General features: G+C 37.3%; 1 protein-coding gene across 2 annotated transcripts in view; it reads left to right on the top strand.

The window, feature by feature from the left end:
* The first annotated feature begins 6,218 nt into the window (after nucleotides 1-6,218).
* The window catches only part of LOC140864752 (heat shock cognate 70 kDa protein 2-like), a 35,845-nt gene continuing 27,921 nt past the window's right edge, over nucleotides 6,219-14,142 (top strand). The window contains exons 1-2 of one of the 2 annotated variants that reach the window (XR_012144337.1): nucleotides 6,219-6,633; nucleotides 6,900-8,765. Coding sequence is in view for 1 of the 2 variants with exons in the window: in XM_073269096.1 (XP_073125197.1) it covers nucleotides 6,420-6,633; nucleotides 6,900-8,620 (1,935 nt within the window). In the remaining variant the exon portion in view is untranslated. Of the gene's footprint in view, nucleotides 6,634-6,899; nucleotides 8,812-14,142 lie in introns of those variants that run through there. The other variant, XM_073269096.1, reaches the window with a different exon arrangement.

Raw genomic sequence — 14,142 nt, 5'->3', positions numbered from 1 at the left:
CGGACGCAACGTTCTGGTGAACGGATGCAACGTTCTGCACTGTCCCGCCACATGTAATGATCTTGTTGACATCTGTCCTACCAGCAAAACGGACGCAACATTCGTTAGAATGGAAGCAACATTCTTGCCCTATCTAACCACGTGTCATGATCTCGTCGACACCTGTCCAGCCAGCAGAACGGACGCAAAGTTCTTCAGAACGGAAGCAACATTCTTGCACCGGATCGTTGCGTCCGTTCGGGTTTGGACGCAACGTTCTGGTCTGGTCCTTCCGAACTCGTTTGGCTGTTTCTGGTCGGTTTTGAGACCCCCGGGACCTTTCCTATCATTTTTGGACGTTTCGAATCTGATTTTACACTCAATTTTACCAAATAGGGACTCCTTAAACATGTTTTGACACTTTTAAAATCATATGTCATTTTCTAACATGTTTAAAATCACTTAATCTTTTAAAATGGAACCGAGCTACTACATTCTCCCCCTACTTAAGATATTTCATCCTCGAACAATCTTAAGTACTGAATGTAGTAAAATATTGAATAAACATCTTTTATTCAAACTTATTCATTTTACAAGTTACAACCTGAAAATACAACAATTCAGAATAACTCTGGATAATCTGTACGCATACGATTCTCAAGTTCTCAAGTGGCCTCCTCAGGGCCTCGGCGCTGCCACTGAACTAGACAAGAGGAATGATTTTGTTGTGTAACACCTTATCCTTATGACCTATGACACGCAAAGGTCTCTCTACATATGTCAAATCCGTATCCAACTGTACTTCAGACGGCAGTAAGATATGAGACTCATCTGTCACATACTGTCGCAACAGTAAAACATGAAACACGTCGTGGATACTAGAAAAATATGGCGATAAAGCCAATCTATAAGTCAGATCTCCAACACTTTCCAGTAACTCGAATGGACCCATGTACCTAGGAGATAGCTTACCCTTGAGACCGAATCTCAAAATCCTGCGAAATGGGGAAACTTTCAGGAACACTTTCTCACCCACTTCAAACTGTAAAGGTCTGCGCTTAACATTTGCATATCTAGCATGTCTATCCTGCGCAACCTTAATTCTCTTCTTGATCTGCCCAACAATATCAGCAGTCTGTTGGACTAATTCAGGTCCCTATATCTGTCGCTCCCCCACTTCTTCTTAGAACAGTGAAGTACGACATTGTTGCCCGTACAACGCCTCAAACGGAGCCATCCCAATACTGCGATGGTAACTGTTGTTGTACGCAAGCTCAATCAATGGCAACTGATCTTGCCAAGTTGGACCAAAAATCCATATAACATGCTCGCAACATGTCTTCAACAGTACGGATCGTGCGCTCTGACTGCCCGTCAGTCTTTGGGTGATATGTTGTACTCAGGCTAAGAGTAGTACCCATAGAGCGCTGAAGACTCCCCAAAACCTGGAAGTAAACCTGGGGTCTCGATCACTGACAATGCTCACAGGCATTTCGTGCAATACATCCTATCAAAAATGTCCCGATTATAAGGAATGAAATGTGCTGTATTGGTGAGTCGGTCCACCACAACCCAGATAGCATCACAATTCCTCGATCTCACCGGTAAATGGGTCATGAAGTCCATCATGATCAACTCCCATTTCACTCAGGAATGGATAAATTGTGAAGCAATCCTCTAGGTCGTCGGTGTTCTTCCTAGACCTACTGATACACCAAACATCTAGAAACATACTGATATACACTTTTCTTCATTCCTTTCCACCGAAAGGATTCTCATACTTTATGATTAACACTTGTCATAACATATGTGACAACGTCGTTGTCCACAATTCTTGATTTCCTGAACCTCTCGGGTTCTCTTCTTGGAAATATCAATACAAAAATTCTTATTGACTCAAAATTCGATCAGTACAATATCTAGTACTAATATAATGACATCTATATGATAACTTGAGATAACCTCTGAAAATAAGAATATTGATTATCCTGCTACGGATAACAATTCCTTGCCGAATTCTAACTTATGCTGTTTATATGAACAAAACTGTTTCATCCTTATTTGGCAAAGTCCTTAAACCAAAACAATCTAGCTAACCTCTGATTCGATCTCATAGAATCAGACTTATCAATGGTCTAACACATCCATTATACATCCCGAAAAATCAGTGACAACAATCCTGCTAGATCTGGTAACATTAGATCTCAGCTGCTGTCCTTTTTCCATGTCTAAAGACTTGTTGATATCATGTTAGTATCCATTAAAATTCAAACACTTGCTAGATCAATTTATGACACTGAAGTCCGAGAATTACTGCAAATCATTCCTAAGAACTGAATATCTGAGTACTGTACTCATTTTATCAATCTACCAAAAAGTGAACAATTTCAATCGTTCTTACAGGAAAACTTACCTAAGTAAACTCATCACTTAGAATTTCCTGTTCATTTCGTAATCAAGATCCTAATCACTAATATAACTCTGAAAGAATCGGACAATACTGGTAAAACCTCCTGGTTCTCCCCCAGTATCACGTGCGAGAACTACCCATCCAGAATATTCACTTGTCAAGGAATCTTTTCCAAGACTATTCAGTTCACGGGAACTAAAGTATGTATCTTTGATGAAGTCAGACGATAACTCAAATCCCTTGGAACTAATCCAGTACCAAGTATAATTCCAAAAGACTCAAATAAATCCTGAATATTCTCCTGCTAGTTATACCCATTGCTATGACTGTACATACAACGAGACTGAGGTAAGTCTTCCTATAATGCCAAACTGGAACAAAAGAATCCTTCCAGAGTTCACCGGCATAAGGTTGCACTTACTATACCATATCGAAACCTGACAGTCAAGAGCACCCTGGCATTACTCATCCCCGAGTCTCTGATATTATGCAACATTCCTATCTGGACCAAAATCATTGGTCAAGGAAAATTATCTGTAGAGGCACAACTCAAATCCCGAGTCTGCAAGCATCTGATAATTAAATCCATCATCACTAGGTAACAACCTAAAAATAACAAAACAGTCAATTGCTCTATGGAAACCCGCCTAAAACAAACACTCATGCCCTCTGATGAATCACATCATCTCTGGAAAACACTTGGCTTACTAGAATATTCTAGGTAAAACATCTAGAACTATTTATTGAAAATAAGCAAAATTATCAAGTACTCATTTAAACAATGATCAATCTTTTATTACAATCCCATGTAATACATAACTTAATCAAAAGATTACACTGAAAGATGTACAATACAACAATAACTGAGTACATCAAATACTGAAATCTTTAATACATTTGATTACAACTGAAATGCTGTTTACAACAAAATACAGTATTTAAATTCATGCGGAAGTCTTTCATTCCGTCTACTGATCTTAAACATGAAGTTTCCTGTCTGCCACTCATGTTAGCAGAACTTCTTCATCTCAAGATCTAAAAGATAAAATCTTGCTAATCTACCGGGTCCTTCCAATATTGTTGGGTTCCTTATCTGGTAGATGAGACAAGATTTCCCTGACAATCTCTCCAACTACAAGTGAAGAGTCTTCCGGGGTGGCTTCCTTGGTCGACTCAGAATGGATGACTACATGTCACACATTCCGTTCAACCTGAAGAATTGCCTGACGTTGAAAACTGGATCTTCTCTTCCAGCTCCATCCTGCTGGGATCCACATAATACGAACTTTTGCTGCCAACCTTGGCAAAGACAATCTTGAAAAAGCCTAGACATCCTGCTATTTCAATTCCTGATACTGCTATCTTCATTGAAACCAAATTGTAATCCTACAAAGGATAACCCAAAATCAATACTATGTCCCAAATAATCTTATTGCATGCTCTGATACCATAAATGTAGTGACCCGCGCCGTGATCACCTACTAATCAGAACTTAAGCATGCAATTAATCAATAAAGTAATATTAATCAAAGTAACTGCGGATACTTAAAATAAAATAATATCAGATAGGCAAAACCTAGTGGTCAACCCTGCTATCCAGCCTTGGTCACCACCTAACCTCACTGTCTCCGGGAGAACTACATGCAACTGCCCCATGGAATAGGACATCCAGCCAACAGAAAATAACCGAAAGTGAGCCTAACATGCTCAGTACGAGAGTATGAGTATACATGAATGCAAGTGTACTGCCTACTGACTAGAGGCCAAGAATCAGATACAAAGATAGACCGGGCCCTGGTATGTAGCACGTTGTGCCGTCGCTTCAGGAGGTGGCTCCCATACCGAAATAACAGTGGATTTTCGAACCCAAATCGATGGAAGTACATCCACTAACAGGATAGTGTATAATCCTACTAATAGACATCTCAAAAGAGATAGCTCAATATGCTCATGTATGCAACATACAGTCGTGACATGCTGTATATAAAGACATATAAAACATGCAATCACATAATCCATGCAAACACATAATATATGCATACTCAATCTAGATATCTCGAATAATACTTCCGTACCTTACTAAAGCAGATCCTAGAAGCTTCCCCTCTAGGTCCAAGCCTACCATGCATCACTACAACATAAATAACCCATGCATTACCTTTCATGCCAACATCACCTACTAGGCTCTAAAAGACTTAATTAAACTATAGTCTACTCCCTATTTACTATAGGGAACCAAAGTCATACCTTCGTCCGTCGTCAGCTCGCTGATGTCGCATGCCCCAGAGCCTGGGCATAGCCTAGCTACGACCTCTAGACGCCTCGCCAGAGCTCCGCCTGGCTGCTACTGTGGACACTGTCCTCTACTATGTCAGAAACTGTCTGACTATACTAAAATATAAACTTCCTACTCCAACTCTAAAATAAGAGTACCCAAAAGGCCCTAAAATAGAGCCATATGGGCAAAGGAGAGGATTCTGAACGGTTGAAAATGAGCAAATCTCGCCCATATTTATAGACAACGAACGAACGCAACGTTCTGGCGAACGGATGCAACGTTCTGAACTGTCCCGCCACGTGTAATGCTCTTGTTGACATCTGTCCTGCCGGCAGAACGGACGCAACGTTCGATAGAACGGAAGCAACGTTCTTGCCCATCTAACCACGTGTCATGATCTCGTCGACACCTATCCAGCCAGCAGAACGGACGCAACGTTCTTCAAAACGGAAGCAACATTCTTGCACCGGATCGTTGCGTCCGTTCGGGTTCGGACGCAACGTTCTGGTCTGGTCCTTCCGAACTCGTTTGGCTGTTTCTGGTCGATTTTGAGACCCCCGGGACCATTCCAACTATTTTTGGACGTTTCGTATCTGATTTTACACTCCATTTTACCAAATAGGGACTCCTTAACATATTTTGACACTTTTAAAATTATATGTCATTTTCTAACATGTTTAAAATCACTTAATCTTGTAAAATGGAATCGGGCTATTACAAATTCATTCTGATTTTGATCTTTCAACTTGTCAGAGGTACACTCATATTCAAAGCCTCATGATTCATTTATCGAGAGAGAAATGTGACATTCTCGGAAGAGAAATTTTCACAGTTTCAGTTGGAGTTCAATTACGTATTCATCATAAAGATATCATAAGAAAAGAGAGTATTTTAATTGTTCAAGTCCTTGTATTGTAGTCCTTTGAGGTTTTAATGAATTTGTTTGATGTCCGAGGTTGATCCCGTAGATGCAGGTTAATTAGTTGGATCGAATTACATTAAAATTGCTCATATGTTCCATTTCATATTTAGTTTTGTTTTTTAAAATTATTATAATTATGAAAACGAGATAAAATAAGATATTACTGGATCAATAGACCTCATTTTCAAAAATTCCCACGTTTTATGTTCCAATAGAACTGCATTATACTTTATTTGGATACTTGATTTTTTGTAATGATCGAGTGATTGTTAGAAAGCGGGTTGAACAAACCATATCGCTAATTTTCACGTAATTCAGTTGGGTTTACAACTTTGAATTTATAATTCTGGCTAAGTTAATATCAGTTTGCTACCAGATAAATTTTGTGCGAAAGATGGCTGAATTGAACACTCAAAATGGCTAGATAAAATTAAATCCATATTTATAAATTTTTTGTTATCTTTTTAAATAAAAAATAAAAATAAAATGTAAATTTTCAAATTGGGAACAAATTTGGAAAAGTCAAAAACAAGGTCTAAATTGGAAAATAAGTAAAAACTTGGGTGGCAAATAGAAAAATCTGGAAGAAACAAGAAACATGAAGAACACTGTAAAGCAAGCAAACAGGTGTCGAATTTTCCCATAGATGAATCAAGTGTTTTCTAGGCTCTTCATCTCTACTCTGCATATATACCACTCTCTCTTTCCCGATCCCAGTACGAAAAATTTAGATTCAGAAATAGCATTCAGTGAAGCGAGCGCTCAAAAAATTTTCTGGGTTTTTGATAATTTTAAGTTTGTTTGTGATTTCTTGATTGTTGGTGTTGATAATGGCTGGAAAGAGCGAAGGACCTGCTATTGGGATTGATTTGGGAACGACATACTCATGCGTCGGCGTGTGGCAGCATGATCGTGTTGAGATTATTGCTAACGACCAGGGCAATCGTACCACGCCGTCGTATGTGGCGTTCACGGACACTGAGCGTCTCATCGGCGACGCGGCGAAGAACCAGGTGGCCATGAACCCCGTCAACACTGTTTTTGGTGAGTTTCGTTTATCCTATTTGGTTTTCCTTGCATATTTGTTCGTATTTTTTTGTTGCAGAGCTTATTGCTCTGTTCTGTTTTCGTTATCAAAAGCTTTTTCTTGCTTGGGTTACGAAATTGTTGCGATTTATGTTGCATCATTGTTGGAAATTTTGTTCTGTGTTCGTTTCTTTGGGAATTAAGTTTGAAATTCTTGATTGATTCAACCATCTGAGTTTTTCACCAAGTTGGGTTACTTAATTCTTGGTTTATATGTCGTGTAGATGCTAAGCGTTTGATCGGGAGAAGATACAACGATCCATCGGTGCAAAGTGACATCAAACTCTGGCCATTCAAGGTAATTGCGGGACCAGCGGACAAGCCCATGATTGTGGTCTCATACAAGGGCGAAGAGAAACAATTCTCTGCTGAGGAGATTTCATCAATGGTTCTTGTTAAGATGAAAGAAATAGCAGAGGCTTTTCTTGGAACAACGGTGAAGAATGCGGTTGTTACGGTGCCTGCTTATTTCAATGACTCTCAGCGTCAGGCCACTAAGGATGCTGGAGCCATTTCCGGGCTCAATGTTCTGCGAATCATCAACGAGCCGACCGCTGCCGCTATTGCGTATGGACTGGACAAGAAAGCGGTCACTTCCGGTGAGAAGAATGTGCTCATTTTCGACCTGGGAGGGGGTACTTTCGACGTGTCACTGCTTACTATCGAGGAGGGTATATTTGAAGTGAAGGCGACTGCTGGTGATACTCACCTTGGGGGAGAGGATTTCGATAACAGAATGGTGAACCATTTTGTTCAGGAGTTCAAGAGAAAGAATAAGAAGGATATTAGTGGGAACCCACGAGCTTTGAGGAGATTAAGGACTGCCTGTGAGAGGGCGAAGAGGACTTTGTCGTCCACTGCGCAGACGACTATCGAGATTGATTCTCTGTTTGAGGGTATTGATTTCTATACGACTATTACTCGAGCACGATTTGAGGAGCTAAATATGGATCTGTTCAGGAAGTGTATGGAGCCGGTTGAGAAGTGTTTGAGGGATGCTAAGATGGATAAGAGTAGCGTTCATGATGTCGTACTTGTTGGTGGCTCGACTAGGATTCCTAAAGTTCAGCAATTGTTGCAGGACTTCTTTAATGGCAAAGAGCTTTGCAAGAGCATCAATCCCGACGAAGCTGTTGCATATGGTGCTGCCGTACAAGCAGCGATCTTGAGCGGTGAAGGGAATGAAAAGGTTCAGGATTTGCTTCTTTTGGATGTTACTCCTCTGTCCCTTGGATTGGAGACTGCTGGAGGAGTCATGACTGTTCTGATTCCAAGAAACACTACCATTCCCACCAAGAAAGAACAAGTATTTTCGACCTACTCGGACAATCAGCCTGGGGTATTGATTCAGGTTTTCGAAGGTGAAAGAACCAGAACAAAGGACAACAATTTACTTGGCAAATTTGAGCTCACCGGCATCCCACCAGCACCCAGGGGCGTTCCTCAGATTACTGTCTGCTTCGACATCGACGCAAATGGTATCTTAAACGTCTCCGCGGAGGATAAGACAACCGGACAGAAAAACAAAATCACTATCACCAATGATAAGGGCAGGCTGTCGAAAGAAGACATTGAAAAGATGGTGCAAGAAGCAGAGAAGTACAAGGCAGAGGACGAGGAGCACAAGAAGAAAGTGGACGCAAAAAATAGTTTGGAGAACTATGCTTACAACATGAGGAACACCATAAAGGATGAGAAGATTGCCTCGAAGCTCCCAGCATCCGACAAGAAGCAAATTGAGGAAGCAGTGGAGTCTGCTGTCCAATGGTTGGATGCAAACCAGCTTGCGGAAGTTGAGGAGTTTGAGGACAAGCTGAAGGAACTGGAGAATCTCTGCAACCCGATCATCGCCAAAATGTACCAGGGTGGCGCGGAGGAGAATGGCCCTGCTGCAGGCGGCAGTACGTTTGGGGGCGCAGGCCCGAAAATAGAGGAAGTTGATTGAGTTTTGAGAATTGTCTGTGGATTATGATATGTTAGAAGTTTTAGTATCCCTGAAGTCTTCAAGTGATAATGGTGTATGATAGGAACTTTTGTCTTCGTAAATTTGGTTTTTGATGCGTAAATTTTAAGAGTGATAATGTAGACGTGTGTTTTAAGAGTCTCTGAAGTATATGGTTAAAACCTTTTTTTGAAGGCATTCGTATATTTGGTTCTTTATGCTATGTGGCAGCCACATATTTTTACACATGTCAAACATCCAACAAATAAAAAAACCGATAATAAAACATTGAAAAACGTACAATCGTATATAATTCCAATCTACTGCACATAAGATAGACATATGTATTTTAATATAAGTAATTAGTAATGGTATGCATAAGTTTCTTCACTTTCTTCACTCCTAAAATAAATACGGAAAGCTATTTTAATTTTTTCATGTTTAATAGAATTTTCAACATGTACAGATTATAATAGATTTTTTATTGGCGACGCAAACAATTACAACTTCTCATAAAATATTAGTTATGTTGGAGTGTGCGACAAAAAATAGTACACTATATGTTGAAGATATTCATAAGTTTCTTCACTCCTAAAATAAATTTGGAAAACTATTTTAATTTTCATGTTTAATAGAATTGTCAACATGTACAAATTATAATAGATTTTTTATTGGTGACATAAGCAATCACACCTTCTAAGAAAAACATTAGTTAAGTTGGAGTGTGCGTCAAAAAATAGTACACGATATGTTGAAAACTCCCCCTATCGTAGCACATCATTTTTCATATTTTTGTACTTTTTTTATTTCACAAAAAAGAGATAAATATGTTGCATAATATTTTTATCTAAGTTTTGTGATTATGAAAATAGAGAGATTGTTGATTTGTGCATCAATCTTGATTTTGATGATAACAATAATATATTTAATCAAGTTTGTGGTTGATAGATTAAAGTTGAAATTTTGATTTGGAACTCAAATTTATTCAAGCTAAGTTAAATTCTGGCACGGTGCAGTTGATTGGTATATAATTTGCTATCAATTTATTTTTTAAAAAATAGATAAATAAATAAATGAATAGAATGTTTTATCAATAATTAATTGTATTTTATCAATACATGATGTTTAGTGCCTTAAAATTTTTAATAATTTGTATATACTGGACTTGTTTGAACAAATATATAGCAAGTATTTCGTTCCCGTCCATATACATACGTATAAGCACTTATAACGTGGTGTAAAACATATCCATTTCAAATCATGCAGTTTATTTCGATTTTGTAAGGAATAAATGGTTGTAAACAATATCAGATTCAAATGTTGTCATTAGATGTTGATAACCTATGACATAACATGCAGCGAAAATATTTAAAAATGTGGATAAAATAACAACAAATAAATAACCACACAAGAATAATTAAGCACAATTACAAAATACTTTTGCAGTGTCTCAGGACAAAAACTTTAACTAAAAAATTTGTAAATCGTCTTACAAAAACCTTTAATACTAGTGAACACCTCAAAAATCAATTTTTTTTCAAAAACAAGTAAGAAAATAAATAATAAAAACACAAAGAAGGAGTTGGCCCTAGATGCCAAACACAAGAGCAACAAGGCCTTCGATCGATCTTCAAATGCTCTCAAATCTTTAAAACATCTACAATCAATAAATTCATCAAATTGACAAGAACTTTTCAACATATTCAGCACTCCAAAAGTCGAGTTCTATGTCTTCTCTTATACACTAAAACTCTCTCAATTTTGCACGCACTAAAAATCTACATTAAACGTGAAGTACCCTTCTATTTAAGCGTAAAAATCATCTCCTCGTAGCTTGATCTTGTTTCTTTTTTAAACTCGATCAAATCTACAAAAATAAAAAAACATTGATAAGTTAGGAAATAAAAATTCATATTGATAACTACTTAATATCTCATATCAAATAATTAAATAAATAAATCATTTAAGTACAAGATATTTCATTTTTAATATATCTCAATCAGTTTTTGAAACTTGAAGTTCACGAAAGACAAAATACTTAAATAAATCTTTTTAAAACTTGAAAATATTGTAGTAAACAAATATTCCCTTCAATCTCCCTCCTTTTGTCTTTCTAGACAAAACATATGTACACAATTTAGCATATCACAACTCCCCCTGATGTCAATTCCCTCTCTTAGTATAATCCCAGGTGTTGTCGAAGATGTTACTGACACGAATTTGGTTGGAACTAGCAAGTGCACTAGGTCAAGTTATAGTATATGGTAACAAGTCAAAGTATCGATCCCAAAGAGACTGTAGTCAATTATCAAGATTTGATTATTTAACTTAATCTAGACAAATTAATAAAAAGAAGAAATTTGATTCATTCACTTCAAGATTAAATAATAAATAAATTGACAAAAAATAAATTTAAAACCAACGAAAATAGGAATTGGATTATAAATTCAATTAAAAGAGACAACCAAGACACACGAAGATATCAAATTAATTTATGCATGCACATGGCACAGACTGGAAATCATGTTTATTCCAATCACAGTGAAATTTTATATCTTATTCAACAATCTATTTCTAGAATTACTAACCTATTCAAGTTGGACGGATTAATTATTTCTAATTAATTTTAATCAAACTCAAACTCATTCAATAATTATGAAAATTCAGTTTTCACCTAAAATCGCATACTGAAATCGAATACTATTTCTAGTCGGTTTAACAATATGTTGTTTGATATTTTTGAAGTTATCTTTAATCAATCATCTTTAGATTTGTGATTAATCAACAAACATATGACTAGATGATCAGACTATTTACAAGAAATATTAAACTGACATCAATCAATAACTGAAAAATATCCAAAATATAATCAAACATGTAACCACGTCTCAAACATAAATTAGTTTCGACCCAATCTCATGGTGTTGGATGTAGAAAAAATAATCAATAAACAAGAAAAATATTCAAAAAGTAGTTTAAATCATAAAAAGAAGAAAAACTTAAGAAGAAGAAGAAGAAGAAGAAGATGAAAAGATTAAAGTTCTTTCAATTCTTCCAATCCCTAGCCGCCGCCTTCGATCTATACGTTCCGTCCCTCGAGATCTGATGTATTTTTGTATATATAGATCCCCTATAGTCCATAACTTTGTTTCCTTTCAAAAGAGTCCGAAAAATAGAAAACTTTTCCCCGCGATCGCGCTTGAGTGCATAAAAGCCCCGTTCGAGCACACAACTTTTTGATCTGCTCATTATTCTTACGCCGAACGTGCTCGAGCGGAAGAAAATCCTCGCTTGAGCGCCAAACACTCTGTTCCAGACTTTTTTCTCACACAGGTTGTGCTCGAGCGGTAGAAACATCCCACACGAGCGCACCAATTTTTTCCCAACGCGCAGCATTTTTGAAAAATTCATATCGAGAGTTCTAGCTGTCAGATCGAGCTGAAATTTGGACAGCAGCTTCAAAACATCTTGAACTTCATTTTGAATGGTGGATATTTTATTTGGATCACTCTAGTATCATAAATAAGTTTTTGATAATCGCTACTTTGTGATTCCTTCTTGCGGCTCTTCTCTTGCCCCATAATCTTCATTTCTTCATTGTTCCTTCATTCAAACCAAGGAAAGTGTAATGTAGACCACATGCATGAAATAACAAATAAATTTAAACTTAAATGACACTAACACAACACGAATTTATTCAAAATTAATCAAAAACTAACACAAAATCATGCATGAAAACACTCTTATCAGTTACCAACATCTTCTCACAACACTTGATTTCAATATTAACAGAGCAGAGAAAAACAAACTTAGAACACATCAAGGAGTCATAATAAAACAAATTAACATCAATATTTATTAGAAACAGATCAGAGCAAAAAGAAAAGAAAACACAAAACAGAAAAGTTTCGAGAGAACAACTCAAAACAATCTAAACCACCAAAATAAAACTGATTGCTATCAGATGAGCCATCATTGTCTTCTTCTTCTTCTTCTTCTTCTTCTTCTTCTTCTTCTTCTTCTATCTCTCTCTCTCTCTCTTTTTTGTCCAGAAGAGGATCCAACACCAAGTAGACTTTACTAGTGAAATTTCAAGGCTTCATAATAAGAAATATTTGCCTTGGCTTGGTGAATCTTCTTTTCAACATGAAACAGTTGGGCTTGCAGAAAGGCGGAGTCCATCTGCAGGTTTGAAGTAGGTGGCACAAAAAATGAAATAACAGGGGCAGTGTTGTCAACATATGACACAACACCTGCCACAAAATCCGATACTATCCATGGTAAATCAAATTTCCTGTTTCCTCTGAGAAGAGCAAGAGCAAGCTTCAGCACTTCCCTAGCATCAGACAAACTCTCATCATCATATTTCTCAATTCATTGACTCACTAACATGACATAAATCAAAGAGGGGTACGGGATCTTGTAGGTGACTTGACCAAAATTAGCAAAGGCCATGACTGTGTCAAACACAAGTCTGCAATAATTAAAAGTTTCTCGAGTCCCAATATAATATAGCACCTGCACTTAATATTTAGTGAAACTGGTAGAGTTTGTGGAAGGTGTCCAAGTCTTCACCGCAGTCTTGTGAAGAAAAGAGTAGAATGAGGTAAGCTTGGTCGCAGACAATTTATGTGGATGAGCTGGAATACTTGTTACTTAACCACCAGTGATGACTAAGGTCATCTCATTCATGGTACGTGTTTGGAAAGTCATCTCTGGAGCTCATCTCAGAGAGCCGTTTCAAAATTCTCTTGGGCCATATTTGGACTGGCCTTTTCGAAGCTCATCCCAAAAGTCCAAATCCCATCATTTCATCTCGTTTTTCCACCACAAAGGCACATAAAACATCAAAAATCCTTCTCGTACATTGTCGTAACATTCATCATCATACTTATATTTCCATAAACTTCATGGTTAAAAACTTTCGTAAAAAATTCATTCATGTTAAAATCTATATGGAAACTATACATGCATAAAATAATTCATAACATTCCATGGAAAAATAGCTTCCACGAAGGTACAAGTCATATACATGTATTAAATGGCATAATCAATCCACGTGAGTCGTTTCGTCCGTCCGGACTTTCAAATTTGAAACGTTTTCCCATAGATCATCTTAAAACACTTATAATAGATTAAAAAGTCATAAAATTAAAATTTGAAATTAAAATACAAGTTTTGAAAATTTTGGGCAGAACCCTCCGCGCTCGAGCATGCAAAAGTTACAGCTAGAGCATGAAAAAGTCGCGCTCAAGCATGCAAAAACTGTCGCTTGAGCACATGGTCGCTGCCTGAAATTCCAGGCAACAACGCGCAGTTTCCCAAAACAATGTATTCCATCTTTTTGGCCCCTACTCGACTCCCTAACGCTAAAACACATGTGAGGACTGAAAACATACACTTATGACATGAAAAACTTCGAACGATTCAACCAAAATTATCCAAGTTTCAACGATTTGAACTAAAACTTCACATACAACAAAAACACACACCAAAAGTCTGATTTTTACACATCTAAACCCTTG

The sequence above is a fragment of the Henckelia pumila genome, chromosome 4 (assembly GCF_033568475.1).
Source record: "Henckelia pumila isolate YLH828 chromosome 4, ASM3356847v2, whole genome shotgun sequence".
NCBI lineage: Eukaryota > Viridiplantae > Streptophyta > Magnoliopsida > Lamiales > Gesneriaceae > Henckelia > Henckelia pumila.
Note: the sequence above shows the minus strand (reverse complement) of the source record. Positions and strands in the feature narration are given on the sequence as shown.